The sequence below is a fragment of the Lampetra planeri genome, chromosome 29 (genome assembly GCF_965212315.1).
Source record: "Lampetra planeri chromosome 29, kcLamPlan1.2.h2, whole genome shotgun sequence".
Taxonomy (NCBI): domain Eukaryota; kingdom Metazoa; phylum Chordata; class Hyperoartia; order Petromyzontiformes; family Petromyzontidae; genus Lampetra; species Lampetra planeri.
Window position 1 is genome coordinate 11,828,428 of NC_136135.1, and position 27,299 is coordinate 11,855,726.

Sequence of the window (27,299 nt, forward strand, 5' to 3'; positions counted from 1 at the left end):
AGGGGGGGGGAGCTCATCAGAATGTGGTAGCCAATGAATGGAACGTATCGGGAGGGAGGGGGGCGGGGCTCAAAGACAGCACGGAGTGCTAAGCACAACGCATCGGGAGGGGGGGGGGGAGCGGGGCCAAAACAATGGACGACGACCTGGACGCGGCTGCTGCTACACACGCCAACACAATGGACAGAGAGGGGGGAGGGGAGGTCTGATACACATGATAGACAAAAGAACGAAAATGCCCATGTTTATACCAATGCTGGCTGAACAATGAAAAGAGCACTGCCAAAAAATAACTGGGGATGTTAACACTCGGTGAAGTAAAGTAAAATAGTGCCTGTCAGATAAGATGGTCCAAAAAAGTGTAATTAAGTCTTTTTTGCGTGGTTGCCGATCATTGCTACAACTCGGTGGGCTCTCATGAAATTGTCTTTTCCGAGACCAAGGTTCTCTGCAAACCTCCCGGCTACCATCAAAGGTTTGTACACGAAGCCATACAAATATACAAACACAGACATAATTTCAACCGTGATGATGGGTACAAACTTAGTAATCATTGGAAATATGTTATCAACCACGCAAAAAAGACTTAATTACACTTTTTTGGACCATCTTATCTGACAGGCACTATTTTACTTTACTTTACCGAGTGTTAACATCCCCAGTTGTTTAACAGTACTCTCTTCATTGTTCAGCCAGCATTCGTATAAACATGGGCATTTTCGTTCTTTTGTCTATCATGTGTATCAGGCCTCACCTCCCCCTCTCTGTCCATTGTGTTGGCGTGTGCAGCAGCAACCGCGTCCAAGCCGTCGTCTTTTTTTGGCCCCCCTCCCCCTCCCGATGCGTTGTACTTAGCACTCCGTGCTGTCTTTGAGCCCAGCCCCCCTCCCTCCCGATACGTTCCATTCATTGGCTACCACATTCTGATGAGCTCCCCCCCCCTCTCCCCCCCCCCCTTCAACTTGCTTATAAGGGATTACATCTTGAATCATTGCCTCACTTGATGCAGCTAATTCGGCTGTGACGGTCCCACCTGATGACGGAGACTTGTGTTGCCTCCGAAACGTCGTGATTTTTGTTTTATTTTATTTTATTTTCATTAATTTTGATGTTTTACCTACGTGACTTTACCGAAAAAACCTAAGAATATAAACATTTTAAAGCAGCGCTGCAGTTGAATGGTTACAATTATGCACAAATCAACAGGGCACTGAATGCCAAAACCAAATCAAATAACACCAGAGTTTAAACTGAACCAAGTAATTAAAACTATTAAAATACCGTACATTGCGGGAGTAACTGATAAACTAGCCAGATTTTTGGAAAAAGAAAACATCTGAGTCAGATTTGGAACGGTACATAAAATACAGAAACTAATATCATCATCATCACGGGAAAAACCCTATTAGTAATATCATATTGTACTAAAGATGTTTTACCGAAGCTATCAACAGAAGATGTGTACCGGATTAATTGCACTTTTGCCAAATGCTATGTTGGGCAGACAGGACGAATGATCAGCACGAGACTAAAAGAACACCCAAAGGAATATTCAATACTCCCAAATACAACTGTCGGCAGTGGCAGAACACGCGTGTCAATAAGGACACTCAATTGATTTTGATCATGTTGAAGTTCTGTGCAAAACTAGTTGCTACTGGCCAAGGCTAATTAGAGAATTTATCGAAATTAAGATAGAAAAATAATTTTAACTGTTCGAATAGCTTCAGGCTTATTGCTGCTTGGCAGCAAATTACACCGGTCAACAAAAAAAAAATTCTGGCCTGGACTTTTGCAGCTGTTTTAGACTAATTTCAGGGTGCTGATTCCAAATCTGATCTCAGATTTGCTCTATCACATCTCATTTTTATTCTATCGGCATACCCAATTTTCATTGATTTTACCCGAAATTAACTCTGTCACTTATGATTGCAAATTGTTGCGAGTCAGTGACTGCTTTAGTGTTAAAATATGGTGCTGTATTTCTAGGATAATGTGTTTATAATATCATTGTATGTAGATATTCACATTTATTTAATATTTTTCTTCTGCAGTTTTTATTGAAAATGCAATATTTGATATCTCAAAAACCTGATGTGATAGACAAAAACTGATTCCAGATTTGGAATTTGGAATCAGCACCCCAAAATTACCTTAAAACCGTTGGAATACCTTATGCCAGAAAAAGTGTGTTGACCAGAGTTATCAAATAATACATGGTTTAAATGCATGCCTAATACAGGTCACCATACGTCAAAGGGGACCTGTACGCAGACAACAACAGGTACTGCTATTTTATTGCATGCAAACGACAAGTGGTACACGAACAATGTGCATGCACAATGTACGTTGATTACCAAATGAATAACCCAACCGGCAATGGATACCCATTGTAATTTAAATGCTTTAAATTATCCCCCCCTTCGCACGAGAAGGACTCACGAGTGATGTTATCACATCTACCCCTCTAAGGAACGAGGATTTCTCCACCTGAAGAAGCTATTTGTTATTACTGGCGAAACGTTGTACTCGGATAGTAAATGTTGTGAATTTGCTTTCCAACACATTGGTGTGCTGTACTAGTAACGAATTTGCATGTTTTGTTTACGTGAAAAACCTTACTAATTGGCTGTGTCGGGTGGTGGCGGGTTTAACAACACATTTACGCAATCTAACCCAAAAATATATTCTGCAGGAAATAATGGTTTTAAATCCACACAATTAAAAAGATCATTTATGCTCGGACAATAATTTGAATCATCCGGAGTCCATCTCTATAAATGGCATGCAATTATATTAATTTTCCCGAACTAATTCCCCATTGCACACAAACTCTAAATGGTAGTGGTGCAAATTCACGTAAATTGATATTAAACTAAATCTCGTTTTCTGCTCTCTTGTTCACTGACCAACATTTCCATTGATCTCAAGGTCACGTTTGCTTGGAAAATTGCAATGCTTTCCTCCCCGTGTGCAGAACATTGCGGTTATCAAATTTCCACAAGTGGTTCAGAGTACACCGCCATGTGAACTTTTCAACCTGAGCGTGGTTTCCGGCCACGAATAACGTCAGTGGCGAGTGACAGCGGAACCGGTTGTATGGTCAACACTGACCAGCACAGTGCGGCACAACAACCCCATGACCAAAACGGCATGGAGTTGGTCTTTATACGGCAATGGACTTTCCAACAGCTGTAAATTACTGTTATCTTACCTATAAACGTATTTTTTTGTCTGTCTCTGTGTGTGTGTGTGGATGCACACTTACGAAGGATTTGGCTCTCAAACTGTCGGGTTTACGTAAAAAAAGTAGCCAGGTACCACGCCGTAAGCCCCGTGGTGAGCCAGCGCTATTCTGTTTTCCCATCGGTCAACTTTAAAGTAGTTAAATAAACAATTTAGTGGTATTTGATTATTATTATTTAATGACTCTTTGGTTCTTTTAGGAAAGTCACATAGGTAGAAAAATAAAATAAAACAAAAAATAACATATCACGACGTTTTGACCGCAACACAAGTGGTCGTCCTCAGGCGGAAAAAATAATCCAGCAGTGGAACTGCTGAACCAGCGAGAGAGCTGTTACAACAAGAGGTTATTTATGTGGCGATGGGCAAGCAAGCGGGGTCTGAGCTGGAAAGGAATTCCATTCCCGGACGAAAGCACGTCAGTTGTGTTAATGGGAGAGATTAGGGAGAGAGATTAGCATTAAATGAGCTTCCGTCGCCGCATAAGAGTATCATCCCCGCATATGCGCACAACAGCAGTGTTAATGGGAGATTAGCACTATTGTTCATGGGAGAGATTAGGCAGGGAGATTAAGGGGATTAGTAAGTTAATGTCAAGTCTATGTGTAACACGAGCTGCGGCGCTGCCAACTGTGCTTTGAGGCAAGCGCGGCTACGCAAGAGAACCACCGTAACGGTGGTCACGCCAGTGAGACAAACCACATCACACAGCCAGAACCATCGATACATCGAGGCTAAGGGAGCAGAGGTGGCCATGTTAGTGAGACGCCAGCCCGTTAATGCAGAGGCACCTAACAGGGCAATGCAACTCAGTCGGAGATAACAGCCAAATGGCATTTTCCTTATTTCCTCGCGCTGCTAAAGCTGCCCGGGGGTTGCCCTTAGCAACGCACATGCGTCATCGGTGGAGGGGGGAAGGGATTTCTCAATCGCGTTCAAAATGGAAAAAAAAACAGAACGCTGAGGTAAATTCATGAAAGTGTCTGTCATAGCGCTTAGATACTATTATTGTAGTGCGGGAGGGGGAATGGTGGGGGGCGGGGTTGCGGCCCAGCCCCCAGCTTGCGACCTCGGCCGGCTGGGCAATCTAGGCGAGGCTGGGGGCTCTGCATAGGACTAGGCCTCACCACGCCACTTTGTCAGGCGAGTACTTTGTGCTCTAGAGTCTATATACTGCTATCGAGTCAATCTAGATTTGAAGTTTTCGTGACTGCAGGGATCCATACTCTGGTTCTTTAGGTAAAGTCACGTAGGTATAAAAAATAAAATAAATGTAATCACGACGTTTCGGGCGCAACACAAGCGGCCGTCATCAGGTGGGACAACCACAGCAAGAAAACAATTGCTGAAGTGGACCAAAGGGCTGCTGTAACAAGAGGCCATATAGGTAAGAGAAGGGGGGAGTAGCCAGGGAGGAGAGCTAGAGAGGGTGGGGTGTGGGGTAGGGGGAGTGGAGTGCTGAAGCTAAGACACATACACGGCAAAATGCCGGAGTTTTCTTTCTGTGGTTGTCCCACCTGATGACGGACGCTTGTGTTACGCCCGAAACGTCGTAATTAAAATTATTTTATTGTTTTATACCTACTGCTTACAGTCAGTAACTAATGCTATAGAGTCAGGTGATACTACTGTAATGCGGGCGTAAACGGCCTCGCGGATATGACGTCACGGGGGGGAGGAGTTAGGTCACGTGAGAGAGAGGGGTGAGGTCTTAAGGGAGAGATACCAGAAGAGACGGGAGAGTGTTGGAGATAGAGACAGAATGAGGCCACGCAGGGCGGAGGTTGGAGAGTGGCGAGATCGTCACACACCCAGTAAGACTCGGCACCGTCGGCCAGCGGTGACCGAGCACGGTGGAACGGGGAGCAGCGGTGGAGCTGCAGTGAGAGCAGCCAGAGGACTGCACAGGGGACCTGCAGGAGCTGCAGGAGCGAGAAGGGCTACGGGAGCGAAGACAGCTGTGGAGCTGCCAAGCGGGGAGGCTCTGAGCGAGGGCCGTGTGGGACAAGTGTAAAGAACCCAAGTAAAGGACAACGGAGACAGACCCAGTGAACGAGTCCTTTATTACACTACTATAGAGTCAGTATATACTGCTATAGAGTTGGTAGTTACTACTACAGCCGGTGGATACTACTACGGTTAATAACTCCTACTAGGCCTCTGCAAGGTAAGGTCAAAGTTAAAAAGTAAAAACAACGAGCCTACCTTTACCCTACCTTTTACCTTACCACAATACAATCACTCTACCCTACCTTTTACCCTTTAGCAGGTAAGGTAAAAGGTAAAAAAGCAACGAGCCTACCTTTACCCTACCTTTTACCCTGACCCCATACAAATTACCCAATTTACAGGGTAATTACTAGGGAACTACACATGAACAAGGTTTATAACAGGTAAATGCTAGATAGAACGCTTTATTCATATATAATACTCTCAATGATTCCAATTTTACACGCTTGTCGTTGTTGTATCCTCAAATATTGTAACTCAATTTTAACCCACTTCCCAATGTGGTATTGACTGCAAACTTGGTATACTTATGTCATACTGATTACAATACTATATTCTATCATAAAAAATAAAATAAAATATTTTAAAACTTTTTTTTATATGTTATGTTTCGGCTTGGGTCTAATTGTCCACGCTCAACTGACGTTGGCTGTAATTGGCCACGGTCCCTTACATTGTGGCAAGCCTCGGGGCCCACTTCCTAGAGTCGTGGAGTTCTGCCATTACTCGTACATTTAATAAAAGCGTGTTTTTAATAAAGTTATTTTAAATATTACTTATTAAATGGAGGCCACGGACTGCGCCACAGAGCTTTTAGCGGTAAACAAGGTACCGTATTTACCTGGTAATACTTCGCGCTATCTTTACCCTTCCGGGTAATTCTTCCGAGCTACCTTTACCCTACCCTTTACCTTACCCCTTGGCATGTCGACACCTTTACTCTTTACCTTTACCCTTTTACCCGGTAAAAAGGGTAAATTATCTTACCTTCACTATGGGAATCTCATTTGCCAGTAAAAATATGATATCATATTTTTACTGGCAAATGAGGTTCCCATAGTGTAGATGCTTGCCCCGAGCTCTCATACTCTGATGGTGCATTGTCTTTGAGTTGTGCGCCTTTTGGCGTCATTTGGTCCAACCCATATGAGACTAGGCTCTAAGGAAAGCTGTCTCGGGTGTGGATCAATCAACTTTAAGGACAGTGCACATTATCAGAGTTATGTTCTTTTGTTTGTATTATGACTGCAGGTATTGCGGTCTATGCAAACATGACTCCTTGTAAAAAGGTGTCAGTTTTGTTGCCAGATAGAAGGGTAAAGAACCAATTATCTTATCTTACCTTGTCGAGGCCTAACTCCTACTCTAGAGTTAGTAGATACTACTAGAGAGTCAGTAGATACTGTTATAGAGTTGGTAGTTACTACTATAGTCAGTGGATACTACTATAGAGTCGGCAGCTACTACTATAGAGTTAGTAGTTACTACTATACAGTCGGTATATACTACTGTAGGGCCAGTAGATACTACTACGGTCAGTAGTTACTACAGTCAGTAAATACCACTAAACAGTAAGTAGCTACTACTGCCTCAGTAGATACTACTGTACAGTCAATATATACAACTACAGAGTCAATAGATACTACTTACTCTATACTCTTAGGTTTTTTTTCGGTAAAGTCACGTAGGTAAAAAATAATAAAAAATAATAATAAATGAAATAAATCTTTTAAATCACGACGCTTCGGAGGCAACACAAGTTTCCGTCTTCAGGTGGGACCGTCACAGCTAAATTTACTGTATCAAGATACTTCCTCTGTTGTGTGTAGGTATATATACCTACGCGGGGGTAAATATATTTTCTGAGGGGGTGGGGTCGACAATTTTTGCAAACCTTTTAGATCAACTATTTACCTCCCACTTTCTATAACTTTTTGGACTTCTGCAAGCCTCTTATAATTTTGTTGGTGAATAAATGGACAAACGGCCCACCGGCCTTTCACAATTGCTTGGTATCTGTGTATGTATATGTGTAATGTTTTTAAGAGAAGTTTTGAAATATATCTTTCGCCGGGTACTTCCCGCTAGTTTTTTTTTATATATACCATTTCTAATCATTTACGTTCCTTCGGGAAACAATTATTTTCTATTACGAAGTGGATATTAGATATTCACAATTATTATTCTTTTGGTTTTTTGGTAAAGTCACGCAGAACATTTTTTTTTTTACAAAACTGCGACGTTTCAATTGCAACACAAGCAGTCGTCATCAGGAGGAAATTCACACTTGTTTCCTATAATATGCAGGGTACAAATATACAAACACAGACATAATTTCAACCGTGATGATGGGTACAAACTTAGTAATCATTGGAAATATGTTATCAACCACGCAAAAAAGACTTAATTACACTTTTTTGGACCATCTTATCTGACAGGCACTATTTTACTTTACTTTACCGAGTGTTAACATCCCCAGTTGTTTAACAGTACTCTCTTCATTGTTCAGCCAGCATTGGTATAAACATGGGCATTTTCGTTCTTTTGTCTATCATGTGTATCAGGCCTCCCCTCCCCCTCTCTGTCCATTGTGTTGGCGTGTGCAGCAGCAACCGCGTCCAAGCCGTCGTCTTTTTTTGGCCCCCCTCCCCCTCCCGATGCGTTGTACTTAGCACTCCGTGCTGTCTTTGAGCCCCGCCCCCCTCCCTCCCGATACGTTCCATTCATTGGCTACCACATTCTGATGAGCTCCCCCCCCCCTCTCCCCCCCCCCCTTCAACTTGCTTATAAGGGATTACATCTTGAATCATTGCCTCACTTGATGCAGCTAATTCGGCTGTGACGGTCCCACCTGATGACGGAGACTTGTGTTGCCTCCGAAACGTCGTGATTTTTGTTTTATTTTATTTTATTTTCATTAATTTTGATGTTTTACCTACGTGACTTTACCGAAAAAACCTAAGAATATAAACATGTTAAAGCAGCGCTGCAGTTGAATGGTTACAATTATGCACAAATCAACAGGGCACTGAATGCCAAAACCAAATCAAATAACACCAGAGTTTAAACTGAACCAAGTAATTAAAACTATTAAAATACCGTACATTGCGGGAGTAACTGATAAACTAGCCAGATTTTTGGAAAAAGAAAACATCTGAGTCAGATTTGGAACGGTACATAAAATACAGAAACTAATATCATCATCATCATCACGGGAAAAACCCTATTAGTAATATCATATTGTACTAAAGATGTTTTACCGAAGCTATCAACAGAAGATGTGTACCGGATTAATTGCACTTTTGCCAAATGCTATGTTGGGCAGACAGGACGAATGATCAGCACGAGACTAAAAGAACACCCAAAGGAATATTCAATACTCCCAAATACAACTGTCGGCAGTGGCAGAACACGCGTGTCAATAAGGACACTCAATTGATTTTGATCATGTTGAAGTTCTGTGCAAAACTAGTTGCTACTGGCCAAGGCTAATTAGAGAATTTATCGAAATTAAGATAGAAAAATAATTTTAACTGTTCGAATAGCTTCAGGCTTATTGCTGCTTGGCAGCAAATTACACCGGTCAACAAAAAAAAAATTCTGGCCTGGACTTTTGCAGCTGTTTTAGACTAATTTCAGGGTGCTGATTCCAAATCTGATCTCAGATTTGCTCTATCACATCTCATTTTTATTCTATCGGCATACCCAATTTTCATTGATTTTACCCGAAATTAACTCTGTCACTTATGATTGCAAATTGTTGCGAGTCAGTGACTGCTTTAGTGTTAAAATATGGTGCTGTATTTCTAGGATAATGTGTTTATAATATCATTGTATGTAGATATTCACATTTATTTAATATTTTTCTTCTGCAGTTTTTATTGAAAATGCAATATTTGATATCTCAAAAACCTGATGTGATAGACAAAAACTGATTCCAGATTTGGAATTTGGAATCAGCACCCCAAAATTACCTTAAAACCGTTGGAATACCTTATGCCAGAAAAAGTGTGTTGACCAGAGTTATCAAATAATACATGGTTTAAATGCATGCCTAATACAGGTCACCATACGTCAAAGGGGACCTGTACGCAGACAACAACAGGTACTGCTATTTTATTGCATGCAAACGACAAGTGGTACACGAATAATGTGCATGCACAATGTACGTTGATTACCAAATGAATAACCCAACCGGCAATGGATACCCATTGTAATTTAAATGCTTTAAATTATCCCCCCCTTCGCACGAGAAGGACTCACGAGTGATGTTATCACATCTACCCCTCTAAGGAACGAGGATTTCTCCACCTGAAGAAGCTATTTGTTATTACTGGCGAAACGTTGTACTCGGATAGTAAATGTTGTGAATTTGCTTTCCAACACATTGGTGTGCTGTACTAGTAACGAATTTGCATGTTTTGTTTACGTGAAAAACCTTACTAATTGGCTGTGTCGGGTGGTGGCGGGTTTAACAACACATTTACGCAATCTAACCCAAAAATATATTCTGCAGGAAATAATGGTTTTAAATCCACACAATTAAAAAGATCATTTATGCTCGGACAATAATTTGAATCATCCGGAGTCCATCTCTATAAATGGCATGCAATTATATTAATTTTCCCGAACTAATTCCCCATTGCACACAAACTCTAAATGGTAGTGGTGCAAATTCACGTAAATTGATATTAAACTAAATCTCGTTTTCTGCTCTCTTGTTCACTGACCAACATTTCCATTGATCTCAAGGTCACGTTTGCTTGGAAAATTGCAATGCTTTCCTCCCCGTGTGCAGAACATTGCGGTTATCAAATTTCCACAAGTGGTTCAGAGTACACCGCCATGTGAACTTTTCAACCTGAGCGTGGTTTCCGGCCACGAATAACGTCAGTGGCGAGTGACAGCGGAACCGGTTGTATGGTCAACACTGACCAGCACAGTGCGGCACAACAACCCCATGACCAAAACGGCATGGAGTTGGTCTTTATACGGCAATGGACTTTCCAACAGCTGTAAATTACTGTTATCTTACCTATAAACGTATTTTTTTGTCTGTCTCTGTGTGTGTGTGGATGCACACTTACGAAGGATTTGGCTCTCAAACTGTCGGGTTTACGTAAAAAAAGTAGCCAGGTACCACGCCGTAAGCCCCGTGGTGAGCCAGCGCTATTCTGTTTTCCCATCGGTCAACTTTAAAGTAGTTAAATAAACAATTTAGTGGTATTTGATTATTATTATTTAATGACTCTTTGGTTCTTTAAGGAAAGTCACATAGGTAGAAAAATAAAATAAAACAAAAAATAACATATCACGACGTTTTGACCGCAACACAAGTGGTCGTCCTCAGGCGGAAAAAATAATCCAGCAGTGGAACTGCTGAACCAGCGAGAGAGCTGTTACAACAAGAGGTTATTTATGTGGCGATGGGCAAGCAAGCGGGGTCTGAGCTGGAAAGGAATTCCATTCCCGGACGAAAGCACGTCAGTTGTGTTAATGGGAGAGATTAGGGAGAGAGATTAGCATTAAATGAGCTTCCGTCGCCGCATAAGAGTATCATCCCCGCATATGCGCACAACAGCAGTGTTAATGGGAGATTAGCACTATTGTTCATGGGAGAGATTAGGCAGGGAGATTAAGGGGATTAGTAAGTTAATGTCAAGTCTATGTGTAACACGAGCTGCGGCGCTGCCAACTGTGCTTTGAGGCAAGCGCGGCTACGCAAGAGAACCACCGTAACGGTGGTCACGCCAGTGAGACAAACCACATCACACAGCCAGAACCATCGATACATCGAGGCTAAGGGAGCAGAGGTGGCCATGTTAGTGAGACGCCAGCCCGTTAATGCAGAGGCACCTAACAGGGCAATGCAACTCAGTCGGAGATAACAGCCAAATGGCATTTTTCCTTATTTCCTCGCGCTGCTAAAGCTGCCCGGGGGTTGCCCTTAGCAACGCACATGCGTCATCGGTGGAGGGGGGAAGGGATTTCTCAATCGCGTTCAAAATGGAAAAAAAAACAGAACGCTGAGGTAAATTCATGAAAGTGTCTGTCATAGCGCTTAGATACTATTATTGTAGTGCGGGAGGGGGAATGGTGGGGGGCGGGGTTGCGGCCCAGCCCCCAGCTTGCGACCTCGGCCGGCTGGGCAATCTAGGCGAGGCTGGGGGCTCTGCATAGGACTAGGCCTCACCACGCCACTTTGTCAGGCGAGTACTTTGTGCTCTAGAGTCTATATACTGCTATCGAGTCAATCTAAATTTGAAGTTTTCGTGACTGCAGGGATCCATACTCTGGTTCTTTAGGTAAAGTCACGTAGGTATAAAAAATAAAATAAATGTAATCACGACGTTTCGGGCGCAACACAAGCGGCCGTCATCAGGTGGGACAACCACAGCAAGAAAACAATTGCTGAAGTGGACCAAAGGGCTGCTGTAACAAGAGGCCATATAGGTAAGAGAAGGGGGGAGTAGCCAGGGAGGAGAGCTAGAGAGGGTGGGGTGTGGGGTAGGGGGAGTGGAGTGCTGAAGCTAAGACACATACACGGCAAAATGCCGGAGTTTTCTTTCTGTGGTTGTCCCACCTGATGACGGACGCTTGTGTTACGCCCGAAACGTCGTAATTAAAATTATTTTATTGTTTTATACCTACTGCTTACAGTCAGTAACTACTGCTATAGAGTCAGGTGATACTACTGTAATGCGGGCGTAAACGGCCTCGCGGATATGACGTCACGGGGGGGAGGAGTTAGGTCACGTGAGAGAGAGGGGTGAGGTCTTAAGGGAGAGATACCGGAAGAGACGGGAGAGTGTTGGAGATAGAGACAGAATGAGGCTACGCAGGGCGGAGGTTGGAGAGTGGCGAGATCGTCACACACCCAGTAAGACTCGGCACCGTCGGCCAGCGGTGACCGAGCACGGTGGAACGGGGAGCAGCGGTGGAGCTGCAGTGAGAGCAGCCAGAGGACTGCACAGGGGACCTGCAGCGGAGCTGCAGGAGCGAGAAGGGCTACGGGAGCGAAGACAGCTGTGGAGCTGCCAAGCGGGGAGGCTCTGAGCGAGGGCCGTGTGGGACAAGTGTAAAGAACCCAAGTAAAGGACAACGGAGACAGACCCAGTGAACGAGTCCTTTATTACACTACTATAGAGTCAGTATATACTGCTATAGAGTTGGTAGTTACTACTACAGTCGGTGGATACTACTACGGTTAATAACTCCTACTAGGCCTCTGCAAGGTAAGGTCAAAGTTAAAAAGTAAAAACAACGAGCCTACCTTTACCCTACCTTTTACCTTACCACAATACAATCACTCTACCCTACCTTTTACCCTTTAGCAGGTAAGGTAAAAGGTAAAAAAGCAACGAGCCTACCTTTACCCTACCTTTTACCCTGACCCCATACAAATTACCCAATTTACAGGGTAATTACTAGGGAACTACACATGAACAAGGTTTATAACAGGTAAATGCTAGATAGAACGCTTTATTCATATATAATACTCTCAATGATTCCAATTTTACACGCTTGTCGTTGTTGTATCCTCAAATATTGTAACTCAATTTTAACCCACTTCCCAATGTGGTATTGACTGCAAACTTGGTATACTTATGTCATACTGATTACAATACTATATTCTATCATAAAAAATAAAATAAAATATTTTAAAACTTTTTTTTATATGTTATGTTTCGGCTTGGGTCTAATTGTCCACGCTCAACTGACGTTGGCTGTAATTGGCCACGGTCCCTTACATTGTGGCAAGCCTCGGGGCCCACTTCCTAGAGTCGTGGAGTTCTGCCATTACTCGTACATTTAATAAAAGCGTGTTTTTAATAGTTATTTTAAATATTACTTATTAAATGGAGGCCACGGACTGCGCCACAGAGCTTTTAGCGGTAAACAAGGTACCGTATTTACCTGGTAATACTTCGCGCTATCTTTACCCTTCCGGGTAATTCTTCCGAGCTACCTTTACCCTACCCTTTACCTTACCCCTTGGCATGTCGACACCTTTACTCTTTACCTTTACCCTTTTACCCGGTAAAAAGGGTAAATTATCTTACCTTCACTATGGGAATCTCATTTGCCAGTAAAAATATGATATCATATTTTTACTGGCAAATGAGGTTCCCATAGTGTAGATGCTTGCCCCGAGCTCTCATACTCTGATGGTGCATTGTCTTTGAGTTGTGCGCCTTTTGGCGTCATTTGGTCCAACCCATATGAGACTAGGCTCTAAGGAAAGCTGTCTCGGGTGTGGATCAATCAACTTTAAGGACAGTGCACATTATCAGAGTTATGTTCTTTTGTTTGTATTATGACTGCAGGTATTGCGGTCTATGCAAACATGACTCCTTGTAAAAAGGTGTCAGTTTTGTTGCCAGATAGAAGGGTAAAGAACCAATTATCTTATCTTACCTTGTCGAGGCCTAACTCCTACTCTAGAGTTAGTAGATACTACTAGAGAGTCAGTAGATACTGTTATAGAGTTGGTAGTTACTACTATAGTCAGTGGATACTACTATAGAGTCGGCAGCTACTACTATAGAGTTAGTAGTTACTACTATACAGTCGGTATATACTACTGTAGGGCCAGTAGATACTACTACGGTCAGTAGTTACTACAGTCAGTAAATACTACTAAACAGTAAGTAGCTACTACTGCCTCAGTAGATACTACTGTACAGTCAATATATACAACTACAGAGTCAATAGATACTACTTACTCTATACTCTTAGGTTTTTTCGGCAAAGTCGCGTAGGTAAAAAATAATAAAAAATAATAATAAATGAAATAAATCTTTTAAATCACGACGCTTCGGAGGCAACACAAGTTTCCGTCTTCAGGTGGGACCGTCACAGCTAAATTTACTGTATCAAGATACTTCCTCTGTTGTGTGTAGGTATATATACCTACGCGGGGGTAAATATATTTTCTGAGGGGGTGGGGTCGACAATTTTTGCAAACCTTTTAGATAAACTATTTACCTCCCACTTTCTATAACTTTTTGGACTTCTGCAAGCCTCTTATAATTTTGTTGGTGAATAAATGGACAAACGGCCCACCGGCCTTTCACAATTGCTTGGTATCTGTGTATGTATATGTGTAATGTTTTTAAGAGAAGTTTTGAAATATATCTTTCGCCGGGTACTTCCCGCTAGTTTTTTTTTATATATACCATTTCTAATCATTTACGTTCCTTCGGGAAACAATTATTTTCTATTACGAAGTGGATATTAGATATTCACAATTATTATTCTTTTGGTTTTTTGGTAAAGTCACGCAGAACATTTTTTTTTTACAAAACTGCGACGTTTCAATTGCAACACAAGCAGTCGTCATCAGGAGGAAATTCACACTTGTTTCCTATAATATGCAGGGTAAATGTTGTTTGAATTATCTCAAACTGGTCTCATCTCAGCCACGCGGAATCAAAATGTATATTTATACTGGAGGAATCTTCTGTGCTATGAAGCACTTTTTCACAGATGTCCAGTATTCCTCCTGGGCACCGAGCCCATTCAATTCCTTGGCTGCCGATGCGTCGTCCATCGCCTCTCCTTGCGGCGTGTACTGCCCAAGCCATTCGCGTTTCTTAACAGTTTTGACAATGTCATTAACCTGCGTGTGTTCTCTTGGGCGCCACGGTGGTGAGATGTTAACTACCTTACCTGGTATACAGGAGGTCATGGGTTCAACCCCAACCCTGACGCCTGCTTTATATTTGGAGTTTGCATGTGTCTCTCCCTGTGGTCGCATGGATTTTTCTCGGTTCTCCGGTTTTTCCCTCCACATTTAGAATGCGTTTAGAGTATTTGGCTGCTATAAATGTCCACGTTTTTGATGAGCCACCTCGTTGAGCGAGCATTTGTGGCCAGATCACTTCTGAAAGCAGCTGGAGAGCTCAGTCGGCATTACCTGGTAAGCTAAAAATAGTAAAATAAATATAGTATTTTTACATAAAAACGAGTACTGTTCAGTAAGCGCGTGCGTTGTATATGTAACGATGGCTAAGCAGAGAGTTTTACATTGCATTTTAGCAGCCACTTTTGAGATCTTAACAAAATGGCCTTGTTTATTCATTTTTCTTGTTTTTCTTGTTTTTCAGTTACATATTCCGGTTGAGCTGTACACGGCTTGGCCAGTGGGCAATCGGCTACGTGACAGCTGATGGAAACATTCTCCAAACAATTCCACACAACAAACCGCTTTTCCAAGCCCTCATTGACGGTTACCGCGAAGGCTTGTAAGTAAACACACGTACCAGTGCCGCGCGTATCCCCGCACCCGGGCATTAAAAATGTATTCAAAATTCAACTTTGACCTTGAGACTTGTGATGGTGGATAAAGCTCCAGGTAGTTCGTAAAGCCACGACACAATACACTTGGGTATCTGGAGAAAATCGTGTTGCCTTACTTTTCGCTTTTTATTATATTGCCTTTGCAACCCTTGTTTAACTATCCAGGGGTTGCGGTTCGTTCTGCAACTTTGCTCAGCTGGGATCACACACAGCAGCAACATCGCCCCCTACTCTGATTGCTTGGCAGGACCCTCCTGAAAAAGAGTTGAATCTCAGCGAGGCCTTCCTTTGTAAATATTCATAATAATGACGTTTTCGTGTTACCCCACACCTCTGTCCACCCAGCAGTATAAATTGTTATACCACAGTCCATCAGATCGCGTGTGATTGGATCAAGTGTGGGTAATCCGACCTCTTGCAAAACTGTTGGCCAGGTGTGGAAGAAAAGGCCAAATACCATCTAGAGGGGTTCGAGATCTCCCGTTCCTAAAGAACACCACGTTATGAGAAAAATGGCGTTGTAATATGCAGGCTGAAGAAAGACTGAGGCACGCGGGTAGCATCTAGAATCATCCAGCAGCATCCAACCTTGTGTGATGCTACGCCGTGGCAGCCATACAACTGCGTATTCCTACTCGATCGCTTTATCGCCAATTCACATCCGCGTTATAAAAAATGTGTTCCCAGTACATTCATCGCGTTATATCCAACACGCGGCGTTATAGGAGAACAGACTGGACAACCCATTTCCAAAGCCCGCTCGCAGTTGCACCCGCGTACACGCACACTTGTGTGTGCATGGCTAATTGAAGCTTCACTCTGCCACGTGTATATTTATGTAATATACATGGTCATTTTTTTATATCGTTGAATGTGCCGGGTACTCGACATTACTTGGCATGATAGGTAGGGTAAGCAACGTGGAAATTTGTAAAAGAGCATGGCAGGAAAGTGAGGTTGCGATGAGTGGAACGCATGTACAGGATGGAAGAAGGCTTGTAAATAATGGAGTTGTTACTGTGCATTGATGACTTTTTCCACTCGACAAGGAGGAGAGAAAGTTAATTGACTCGTTGATATTTCTACGGTTGTTTATTCGGCTTTCTAGATTGGTGTTTATAAGTACATCTTTGCTTGGTATGAAGCCAATGGCCGATTTAGCTGCACACTGGTGCCGTTGAACATTGCTTGTGTGTGCGCTGCTTCTACTTCTGTGTCCCTGTACTACAGTTACTTGTTTCCGGATGGCCGTAACCAAAACCCAGACCTGAGCGGCTTGTGCGAGCCTCTACCGCAAGACCATATCAAAGTCACCCAGGTGCGGAAAGGGACCACCGCTCCCACATCCCTTATCACACTTCTATCGCTTCTCGAAGCGTAATAAGGCATGATCGAAAGTAGTTGTACATACATGCGGTGGTTACCGTGCGCCTGTGAACTTCACCTATTGAATCCTGCACCCGTGATGAGGACTCTTTGACCAGACTGACACTGCACATCACAACCACTCACTCACATAGAATTAAACCTAACTCGTAGGTTTTCATAGCCAATAATTAGATTCGCAATGGTTGTTTTGGTTAAGCTACGTAACGATCTGGCTAAATCTATGTTGCAAGACCCTCCACCACCCGACACGGCCAAACAAATTGCACTTTCTCACGTGTACGAGCGTTTAACGCACCAGTTGTTATACTCGCAATCAAACATGGCAAGCGATTTACTACGTTACACATCGGAAATGTGGCCAACTCTTCAGCATAGCCCCGACATATCATTCCAGATGTCACTGTTTGCTAACCGTGGTGCGTGTACGCGCGCGTCTGGGTTGTGCAGGAGCAGTACGAGTTGTACTGTGAGATGGGCTCCACGTTTCAGCTCTGCAAAATCTGTGCAGAGAATGACAAGGATGTGAAGATAGAGCCGTGTGGCCACCTCATGTGCACATCCTGCCTCACCGCGTGGCAGGTCCGTTGTTACACCTTGCTACCCCAGCAAAATGTTCCTGGGTTCGATTCCTGACCTCGGGCGTCTTTCTGTGTGGGAAATATATTCTCTCCCCACTTCCCCCCCTTCCCGACGCCCCCTTGTTCTGCATGGGTTACCTCCTGCTTCACTGGTTTTCTCCCGATGCTTAAAAAAATATACAAAATGTAACCGGTATTGGCCAAACATCCCAGTGCTGAAAATATTACTGGCAAGTTACCGAATTGGGATCGCAAACAGCAGCAACATTGCCCCCCCCCTGCTGTAAATGGTCTGTGTAACATCACACCTTCGTGAGGATAGCCTCTCGCTACGATACTGACGTAAATATCAAATGTGTTCATTACTTGATTTGAAGTAAGAAAATTATTTGTTTACCTAACAATGTTTTGGAACATCACAACAACAACAAAAACCCCTTTGACGTCCACATCGAGTTGTTAAGGTTCACCCTGGGAGTGGAGAGGGTTGACTGCCATGATGCTCGTGCTGTGCAGAATCCTCGCAACGTGTGCAGATTTTACCACTCGCGAGATGCTGTGTGGAGGTGATTCTATATCCAGCATCAAACTGAATAGAAGGAAAAAGTGGATTCCACGTGTGTTCAGGCAATCCTAAAAAGGGAGCTCCACGGTAGCGAGCTGTTGACTACTTCTTTTGGTATACAGGAGGTCGTGGGTTTGATTGCGTTTAAAATGTTTGGCTGCTATAAATTTGCGCATTATGATAAAACACTTCGTTGAGCTTTCATTTGTGGCCAAGTCACCTCTGAAAAAAGAGCTATACAGCTCAGCGTGCCTTACTTGTTGAAAAAAAATACTTTAATAGTTTAGTTGATAGTTTAAGCTAAGAGGGGATGTCTTTGTGATCTTGAATAGCTAAACAGATTTTAGAAGAGACAATGTGAAAAAAACCCAAACATTCTAAAGTGCCCCTCTGCATTTGTATTTCTCTTCCATGTCTCCATCTCTCTCTAAGCTCCATCTCTGTTTCTCTCCATCTGTCTCCATCTGTATTATTGTGTAAGGGGAATAATAGAATAATCTTAGGTTAAACACTTGACAATGCAGAATTTAGGTCTCGGGGACCCCATTTTGCTGGCTGTAGTCACATCTGGGTATCTTTTAGCGCCACTCCGATGGTTTCCACTTTTTTGGGATATGATCCAATTGGCCGGCAGCAGATTGATTGGGAGTTGATTACAATGATGTCATAACAGGCAAAGTGATTTCCTGCATAAATGAGCATTGAGGTGGTGCTCTTTCTGTTTACAGGTCTGAACCAGTGGCAGAATTTTTTTCACATTCCTACAGCTGGTGCGATGAACAACCACTGTTGACTTCACAAAGTGGTACTCTTTTTATCGTCCCCAGAGGAATAAGGGGCCGAGTCAACCCCCAACAACGATTTAAACTCGCAACCTTCCGATGGCAAGCCACCTCTCTTCCGCTGAGCCACCTGGCCGGATGTGTCATAATAATATTCTGTGGTATTGTTCTCGTCAATTTAAACCGAGAGCTTGGTTTAACTGCCCCCCCCCCACCCCTTCTGTTGTCGCCAAAGCAATGTGTATTTGCATGTCGCTTTTTTCCATAGGAGTCGGATGGGCAGGGCTGCCCTTTCTGCCGGTGTGAGATCAAGGGCACAGAGCCCATTGTGGTTGACCCCTTTGACCCGCGGGAGTTCGGCCGCCGCTTGGCCGTTGATCAGTTTGACTTCCGAGATGAGTGCCGGCGGTCAGACATGGACATCCTCTCCCCGACCTTTGAACTGGAGGATGACGACGAGAGGCTGGAGGAACCGCCAGTCTTCATCAATCGCTTGGCCTCTGTCAAGAAGGTGATGGCGCTGCTGCATGCCGCCAATTCACTATTCGCGCGTACGGCCACGTTAACCTGAATGCACCCGATCGACCCTTATATGTCGCTTTGGAGGCTTTTTCAGTATGAATGTATGTATATTGAACTTCTCTCGCACCCTTACGTAGCCAATCACATTACGTACGGTGCCCCCTAAAGACTGAACCTCAGAGGTTTCTCTTGTTACGGTGCCCTCTAAAGGCTGATCCCCAGGGGTCGTCTTTAGAGGGTGAGCGCTCGCGTCGTGTGACGTCTTGGCGTGCGTGCCTACGCTTGACCCGTTCGTCCCCCCCCCCCCCCACTTCGGCTGTGCGCAGGTGGAGCACCCCGACTCGCCCGTGTCATCTCCGCCCTCATCGCCCAAGATGGGGCAGCGCAGGAAGCTGCCCCCGGACCCAATGATGGGGTTGCACCATGCGGCGGCCCCCCTCCCCCCAGTGCCGCCCCGCCTCGACCTGGTCCAGAAGATGGTGTCGCCCTCGTCGCCAAACCTCAGCCCCAACTCCTCTCCGAAGGTAAGGTATCTGTTGCCGGAGTGCCATACAGCGGAGCTCCGAACACCCGGAGAACAACCTTGCGACACACACGTTTTATTTTGTCGCTATTCAAGGGCTCAAAAGAAGCGTGGGGCAGAGTGGAGAACAGCAGTAGGTTTTTTTCTGCACTGCCCTCCTGCCCACAGTGCCAACTGCACCCTTCTGTCACGCACTATGGTGGGCATCCACCCAAGCGCTAGGCTCATCTGGCTTGAGCTTCCATGGTATTGACGAGAAGGTGGGGGGTGTGCGTATTTGAGGCAATGTGGCCATATCAACTGCAATGATGATTCTATAACCGCACATCAAAATTAACGACTCCTTTCTTTCTCGCCGCAGATGAGCAGGAAACACGAGAAGCCGCTGCCTCCTCCCCCTCACCTGCGCGAGATGGGATCTCACCGGGACCTGCCGCCACCACCCCCAGAGAGACCGCACGGCTCGTCGTCGCGCAAGCCGCTGCCCGTCACCCCCGAGAGCCCCCCACCGCGAGACTACCCCATGCTGCCCATCAACCTGCCCCGCCAAGCCGACCACTTCATGATGCCGCCCACCCGCCCGCTGCCCGTGCCGGGCACCGCAATCGATTCGGGAGCGCCGGCCGACGGTTGGATGGGCCGCGACCTCTCCAGGATGCTTCCCTTGCAGTTCGGAGCGGACTCCGGCCGCGACTTCTCCAGAGCTGCGTCCGGCCCAAGCGCTTCCGAATCGAACCACAGGCACCTGGCCCTCGCGGCCAGCCCGATGGACGCGGCCGGTCAGAACGCCGCGACCGTGAGCCATGTCGACAGTCACGCCGGTTGGGACTTCCAGAGGCACGCGTTGTCGTCCGAAGGTGGTGGCGGAGTGACCATGATGCAGGGCGATTCACGACAGATGCGGCCGGTGCCGGTCCCCGGCCTGTCGGAGCACGCCGCCGCCGTGAACAACCAGCACGTGCTGGCGAGCGATGAGGCGAGGCATGGCCTGGAGCTGCTGCGGCTGCCCACCGCTCACCAGCATGGCTCTGACAGATCGGGGTCCCGCAAACCTACCGAGAAAGCGAAGGTAAAGTTGCTGTTAAAATGTTTGTGGGGGAAAAACTAAAGTTACTGCTATCAAGCCCCCCCCTACGTGAGAAGTCGGCAGAGCCCAACCACCGTCCCTTTCTTCTGCCCTGTGGACACCCGGCCTTAGGCTCGTCGTCTACGGATCATATTTACCTCTCCCCCACTGTCGTTTGTGCTCTGCTGTACCGGGCTCTTGCTTGATTAAAATAATAATTATATAAATAAAAACATTCCGCCATGATATTTGGATCACAACCATGAGCATTGACAAAGAAAATGGACCGAGCGCTGGAAAATGCTTAAAAGCATGGAGAGGTGCAAGCTGGGAATTATCCTGAGAGACGGAAGAGGAACGAACAAGTGAATCCGAGCGTGTGGGCACGTTGAGAGACGTCGCCATTGAAAAAGAGCTGTGTATAGCTCATTGGGCTTCACTCGGGGGTGAAGTCAACTTCAGAACTGCTGTATTGACTTAAGAACATGCCAAGTAGGCTTGGGGGGAGGACCTGTTGCTAGAAAAGTGATGGGAGGTCTAAGCTAACGACAGTGGTGCCCAGATGTGTCCACTGTTGAGATGGAGCGATGAACTCTCATGGGAGGGAGCTTACGTGTGCAATGTTGCATTTTGACCAAGAGGGATGTGGATATATAATGATGTTGATGACAGTCTTGTCACTTCAGCAAATTAATATATTTTAAACTCTACAACAAGTCTTATTTTTAAATACGGGATTTTGCTACTTGGCTTCAAAGTAAAATGAGGACTGGCGGTGATTTTAATTTGTTCGACATTAACCTCTCGTAATAGTAATAATAACAGTGTTTGTGCTCTTCAGAATGGAACGCCTAATGGAATGACCGATGGAGACTCGCGACACAATTCCTGGAGACCTCCCTCATCTCCTAAGTAAGCATTTCACTTCCCGTCTATTGATTTCACGCGACCTCATGAAAAAGTGCCGCATAATGCTTGCCGCTGCACCGTCGTGCGGTGAAGCAAGCTCTTGTCTGCCCTCCTAATGACCGCGCTGGCTCTTAAGATGCTTATCTATACGCGCAACAGATGTACCAAAAAATACTCTCCATTATCCCTGTGTAACTTGCCAAGCGATTGCATGAGTTTCTCGGTACTCAATGAGGCCTTGACAAGAAGTTGACGAGACTTCGAGTTTTTTTGAAATGCTTATCAAATGTTCAATGAAGCATCAGTGCGAGTGGTATTTAGCTCGATGGTGCAACGCGGTTGTGAATCTGGCCGTGGTATGTCGAACTAATGGAAGGTTGTTTGCATCATACAAAAAACAATAGCCGCCATTCGCCACTAAGTGGTATTGACGTCACCATGATGTTTGTGCCAGACCAGGTACACTCTAAGGCCACTTGAAGTGTCGAAGGCTCGCTGACAAGAGATCAGAGAATGGACCCAGGTGCTCTGGGTTCACGGAGTAGACTGGCTGTTCCTTCTTACTGTGCCAACTTGCTGTATTTTAGCAGCCTGGCGCTCCACGACTGCCTCCAACTGCCCAGTAGCATCCTTCACGAGCCTCCTCCATAGCTGGAGTAAACAAATGCGAGCTTGCGCGTGGTTGTCCTGTGTTCGTAAGTGGCGCTTCTGCAAATGCCATAGGGTGGCGCTAAATCGATGTTTTGGTTTCTAAGGCAGTGACACTGTCGGTATGGCCACTGCGTCGGTTCTTGTGGGTTGTGCTGTACAGTTCCCATTGTTTCCAGGTTGCCCCGTGTGTGGTTGTTTGGCTCAACGTCCCAACGTTCCTCGCCTGAAAAAGCTTAACTTCCAGTGAAACGTCAGATGTCATGTTGAACAACGCACGGTACAGCCTGAAAACACATCTGGGTTGGGGTTCATGTTTATTTTTTAACATGTGCTGCTGCATATATATCTGCCTTAACATTCTAAACTAAAAACTATTTTAATTTTACCAAGCAAGGCCCACTGAGCAATATAACTCTTTTTCAGAAGCGACCTGGCCACACAAATGATAGCTCAACGAAGTGGCTAATCGCGTGGAAATTTATAGCAGTCAAATTTATCGCAGCCAAATATTAAACGTGAATGCTTGTGTATTCTCTCTCTCTCTCCCCCTCCCCCCCCCACTGAAGCCACATCACGTCCGCTAAGAAACCTTTTCCACTGGAGAGACTGGACAGCTCTGACGACGAGGACGATGGGCAGATGCACGCTCACACAGAGATGTCCGCTTCTGGATACATGACCAACAACACTCCAGCCAGTCCACAACAGCATAACAACAGGTGGCTCCTTGCTCCCGATATCCACACGGTTGTCTTCATCAGGACCACCGCCCACGCCACAACGGATAAACATTCTCTTCTCACTTTAGATCTTATAAGTGTCAATCTTAATTTTAGAACTTTCGTGACTGCAGGAATTATTATTTGTTTCTTTCGGTTAAGTCACGTCTAAAGATAAAATAATAAATTAAATTAAATAATAGAATACGACGTTTCGATTGCAACACAAGCAATCATCATCAGGTATAATGAAATAGCGACATAAAATCTAACCAGAAAACTATAGACAGACATATTAGCAGACAGATATCACCAAGATACATAGAGAGAGCAACACAGGTAACAGAGAGAGGTGGTCGTCTCTGTGGGGTGGCCTTAAATAGACAGAGGAGGGCGGACGCAGAGAGAGGGAGGGGGGTTAGAGAAAAAATTAGCATATCAATGAGTGGACAACAAAACGTGGTGCTGCAAGTGCGATGACACGGCAAGCAAGCCTGAAAATCAGGAGAAGGACACACTAAAATTAAATAACCTAGTAAAATATCGAAATGTAATGTAATACAACACAGAGGGTCGGTCAACACACAATTAACGCATAGCCTGGTTGATTACGTATTTCAAAGATTGCTAAGTTAGAATTTAAGTGTGAACATTCCAAAGAGAGGACACAGGCAGAGAGAACAAGTAGTCAGAGAGAGAGAAAAAGAAGATAAGTTTAAAACTTCCCCGTAGAAGTGGTTCAATCTTAATTTTAGAACTTTTGGAATGTTCACACTTAAATTCTAACTTAGCAATCTTTGAAATACGTAATCAACCAGGCTATGCGTTAATTGCGTGTTGACCGACCCTCTGTGTTGTATTACATTACATTTCGATATTTTACTAGGTTATTTAATTTTAGTGTGTCCTTCTCCTGATTTTCAGGCTTGCTTGCCGTGTCATCGCACTTGCAGCACCACGTTTTGTTGTCCACTCATTGATATGCTAATTTTTTCTCTAACCCCCCTCCCTCTCTCTGCGTCCGCCCTCCTCTGTCTATTTAAGGCCACCCCACAGAGACGACCACCTCTCTCTGTTACCTGTGTTGCTCTCTCTATGTATCTTGGTGATATCTGTCTGCTAATATGTCTGTCTATAGTTTTCTGGTTAGATTTTATGTCGCTATTTCATTATACCTGATGATGATTGCTTGTGTTGCAATCGAAACGTCGTATTCTATTATTTAATTTAATTTATTATTTTATCTTTAGACGTGACTTAACCGAAAGAAACAAATAATAATTCCTGCAGTCACGAAAGTTCTAAAATTAAGATTGAACCACTTCTACGGGGAAGTTTTAAACTTATCTTCTTTTTCTCTCTCTCTGACTACTTGTTCTCTCTGCCTGTGTCCTCTCTTTGGAATGTTCACACTTAAATTCTAACTTGGCAATCTTTGAAATACGTAATCAACCAGGCTATGCGTTCATTGTGTGTTGACCGACCCTCTGTGTTGTATTACATTACATTTCGATATTTTACTAGGTTATTTAATTTTAGTGTGTCCTCCTGATTTTCAGGCTTGCTTGCCGTGTCATCGCACTTGCAGCACCACGTTTTGTTGTCCACTCATTGATATGCTAATTTTTTCTCTAACCCCCCTCCCTCTCTCTGCGTCCGCCCTCCTTTGTCTATTTAAGGCCACCCCACAGAGACGACCACCTCTCTCTGTTACCTGTGTTGCTCTCTCTCTATGTATCTTGGTGATATCTGTCTGCTAATATGTCTGTCTATAGTTTTCTGGTTAGATTTTATGTCGCTATTTCATTATACCTGATGATGATTGCTTGTGTTGCAATCGAAACGTCTTATAAGTGTATTTATTGCCATGATTTTTCCCGCACCTATTTTAGCACAGTTGCCTACGTATGGTGCGAAAGAGTCTGCATACATGCCTACATGATGTATAAAATGAGAACATTATTTTTACAATGTATCCATCTGTTGAGAAGTGGACACTTGAGCTAAAGATTTCTCGTCAGATGTTCATATCTGCTGATTGTTCGACGTGTTTGCGCACGACCTTGAGCGCTTTTCCCATCACACGCCAATGAACGAGCGAAAGACACGTGTAGATGACGTGGTGTGACGCCGTGTTTAGAGTTGTTACCGAGTGACTGACCTGCATTGCACGGAATTTAAATGTGTTTCGGTTCTACAGTGGGAAAAACAGCGTGGCACCTCCCTGAACCGTGCCAGAATGCCTCGGCACGGCTTGGACCCGGCTTGGTTGTGCAGTGGGAAAGGGGCGTAGATTTGCACGCGGAAAAGATGCGCTGTTTGCATTCTACTTTCGCGGTTTTATGCCTGAAGGCTTGGCCTCTCTTTACACGGTGTGGCAGTGAAACAGCAGGACAACTCCATACTAGGTTCACGTCTTCATACAACTTACGTTTATGTTCCAGCCTGGACACGGACTTGGAAAATCAGACGTACGATACTGCATACAACATACAAGCAGAGCTAATGGCCTTAAACATGCAACCGGAGCTCAACATTGAAGGTGAGACGAGCAATCTTGATTTTACCTCGAGCGTTTCTTTCAATTCACTACTTTGGTAATTTGTTACCAGTTCTCCAACTTTACAATATTTTTAGTAGAAAGTGTTTCTCTTTAGCTATGTCAGTGATGTAATTTTCTCCGTGTTCAAGCTCCTTAAAGGGGCAATAGAGTTTGTATTCGGCCATGACTGGGAATCAAACGTGGATTGCCACGATGGTAGCGCAGTGCCCTGACCGCTGCTGCATTACTCCACCCGTGCTTTGCTAAGTGTTGTCTGTGTGCGTGCTCATGTCTGTGTGTGCGTGTGTGTGCGTTTTGCAGAAGATGAGTACGATTTCCCAACCCATTCTGTGCCAATCAAGGCTCCCGTGGATTCCCCTCAGCTGGAGCTCGACTCCCGGCTCTCCACAAACCAGGGATCGGGTGGGTTGTTGCAATTATTTGACCCACTGCCACAATGTGTGTATGCAGGAAGGTATTTTGAACTAGGCATAGTGCTGGTGAACACTGAAATGTTGTTTGTGTGTTGTATGTTAATCGTTATGTGAAATGTAATGCACACACAGGTTCGTTTGCTCTCAGAGAAGTGGAGAGGTAGCCAGAATCGCCGTCAACAATTGCCCAAGCTCTGCGGTTCTATTTTGAGATATTTTGCAATCGCTATGAATGAGTTTATTCTACTTGTGGGAATAAACCAGAGTACCCTGAGGATCCACGCATGCGGGGCGGGGTGGCGCGGGGTAGCACGCAATCCTCGTCTAGATATAAAACAGATGGAAATTGATCCACTTTCTGAAATGCAGTATCCTGGCAAGCCATGAGATGGAGACCTCAACGCCCACGGGTAGGGAGTTTGCGAATGTGTCTTTGGCCAGCCAGGTTACAGGCCACGTGCAGCAAACCCACTAGCACTAACATTTTCCTATATAGAAGCCACCTTACAGAAGCCGCGGGCAACACAAAACCGTGCTGTGCGTAGCAATAAATACATAAATACACAGCTTCCCCCACCACTGAGCGCAGTCGATGCGTTTCCGTGCCGCAGACGACGAGTACGATGTGCTGCCGCACCCGGTGCCCGTTGTGCCGATGCGCCGCAACGCCCACGAGGCTTCGCGTGGTCACCGCACCCTGGAGAAGGCGTCTTCGGATGCCGGTACGGGCGGACGGATGCACAGACGTTTGCGAGCACGTTTTTGTGCACATGTATGGACGTGGGGAGCGGTAGTGAAACAGTTGGTGCACCGCTCTACGAACTCTGTTACCCGAGTTCAAGTCCGGTCACGGCCAGCATCAGTGATGGTGATTATCTGAACTGATCCTGGGTCTCCCCTACGTTGACTCAGCCTCAAATGAGTAGCTGATGCTGTGTGCAAACATTGCCACAGGGGAGACAAAGGCAGTCAGGCGTGGTGCTGGCCACCCACTCCCTCGTGTGCCATGCCGGCCTTAATAGGTGCTCACTGACAGCACTTTCCCCAACAGTCTGTTCAAG

The 27,299-nt window shown here is 44.9% G+C and overlaps 1 protein-coding gene across 3 annotated transcripts in view; it reads left to right on the plus strand.

Moving 5' to 3' along the window:
- The window catches only part of LOC144728676 (E3 ubiquitin-protein ligase CBL-like), an 82,304-nt gene that overhangs the window by 46,974 nt on the left and 8,031 nt on the right, over positions 1 to 27,299 (plus strand). For 2 of the 3 annotated variants that reach the window (XM_078608268.1, XM_078608270.1), the window contains exons 5-15: positions 15,366 to 15,503; positions 16,789 to 16,876; positions 17,395 to 17,526; positions 19,141 to 19,383; positions 19,721 to 19,918; positions 20,279 to 20,986; positions 21,825 to 21,895; positions 23,110 to 23,262; positions 25,707 to 25,804; positions 26,126 to 26,227; positions 26,850 to 26,960. In XM_078608268.1, coding sequence (XP_078464394.1) covers positions 15,366 to 15,503; positions 16,789 to 16,876; positions 17,395 to 17,526; positions 19,141 to 19,383; positions 19,721 to 19,918; positions 20,279 to 20,986; positions 21,825 to 21,895; positions 23,110 to 23,262; positions 25,707 to 25,804; positions 26,126 to 26,227; positions 26,850 to 26,960 — 2,042 coding nt within the window. The remainder of the gene's footprint in view (positions 1 to 15,365; positions 15,504 to 16,788; positions 16,877 to 17,394; positions 17,527 to 19,140; positions 19,384 to 19,720; positions 19,919 to 20,278; positions 20,987 to 21,824; positions 21,896 to 23,109; positions 23,263 to 25,706; positions 25,805 to 26,125; positions 26,228 to 26,849; positions 26,961 to 27,299) is intronic. The other variant, XM_078608271.1, reaches the window with a different exon arrangement.